At 44.3% G+C, this 1,122-nt stretch overlaps 1 protein-coding gene across 1 annotated transcript in view; it reads right to left on the minus strand.

The window, feature by feature from the left end:
* Positions 1-208: 208 nt before the first annotated feature.
* Positions 209-1,122, minus strand: part of LOC103398805 (fibroblast growth factor receptor 1-A-like) — a 34,362-nt gene continuing 33,448 nt past the window's right edge. Inside the window, exon 16 of the mRNA XM_025053820.1 lies at positions 209-490. Within this exon, the coding sequence (XP_024909588.1) occupies positions 209-490 (282 nt within the window). The remainder of the gene's footprint in view (positions 491-1,122) is intronic.

Here is a 1,122-nt window from a genome sequence, read left to right on the forward strand (position 1 = left end):
TCCAATTCTGGATCTAATTCTGGAACTGAGTCTGGAACCGTTGTATTGAAAGTTGGGACCAAGTGGAGGACGGAGACTGGAAAGAGTTCAGAGTCTGGAACCGAGTCTGAAACCGATTCTGGAAGTGAGTCTGGAACCGATTCTGGAACCGATTCTGGAACCGATTCCGGAACAGAGTCTGGAACCGGTTCTGGAACCAATTCTGAAACTAAGTCTGGAACCGAGTCCGGAACCGAGTCTGAAACTGATTCTGGAACCGATTCCAGAACTGAATCTGGAACCGATTCTGGAACCGATTCTGGAACAGAGTCTGGAACCAATTCCGGAACCGAGTCTGGAACCGATTCTGGAACAGAGTCTGGAACCAATTCCGGAACCGAGTCTGGAACCGATTCCGGAACCGATTCTGGAACCGGTTCTGGAACCAAGTCTGGAACCGATTCTGGAACAGAGTCTGGAACCAATTCCGGAACAGAGTCTGGATCCGAGTCTGGAACCAATTCCGGAACAGAGTCTGGATCCGAGTCTGGAACCGATTCTGGAAGTGTTGTGTTGAAATGCTATAATAAATACATACAATATTTATTCATGAATATATTTACAAAGAAAACCACAGTATAAAAAAATTGACTCTTTAAGACTTTTAAAAGTACCAGGTGGTAAATATGAGACAAAAAAAAAAAAAAAAAAAGTTAAAAACTGGACCAGAGTCGAGACGACGACGACAGGAAAGAAAAAAAATCCAAATGATCGGATGTTGTTGACGAGTCCAGGTCCAGGTCCAGGTCCAGGTTTTAGTCCAGGTCCAGGTCCAGGTCCAGAACGTGAAAGTGCTGAAGGAACCCGCAGTACCACGTAGTACTGTGCAAAAGTTCTAGAAAGTTCCAAACGTCGTTCCGTTTCTGTTTCTGTAGAAAACCAGAACAACGTTCTCCTAGTGGCCGTTTGGGGGCATTGATTCCAAAAAAAAAAAAAAATTTTTTTTCCCGTTAGCATCGAACTTGGAAGAACGACAATGCTAACGATACTGGAAAAAACGAAAAAAAAATTGCGAAAAAAAAAAAAAAAAAAACTCCAAATACGTTGCACCCCCCCCAGGGGGGCCGGCACCCCCCCGTTTTT

Source organism: Cynoglossus semilaevis, unplaced genomic scaffold (genome assembly GCF_000523025.1).
Source record: "Cynoglossus semilaevis isolate Cse_v1.0 unplaced genomic scaffold, Cse_v1.0 scaffold19, whole genome shotgun sequence".
Taxonomy (NCBI): Eukaryota; Metazoa; Chordata; class Actinopteri; order Pleuronectiformes; family Cynoglossidae; genus Cynoglossus; species Cynoglossus semilaevis.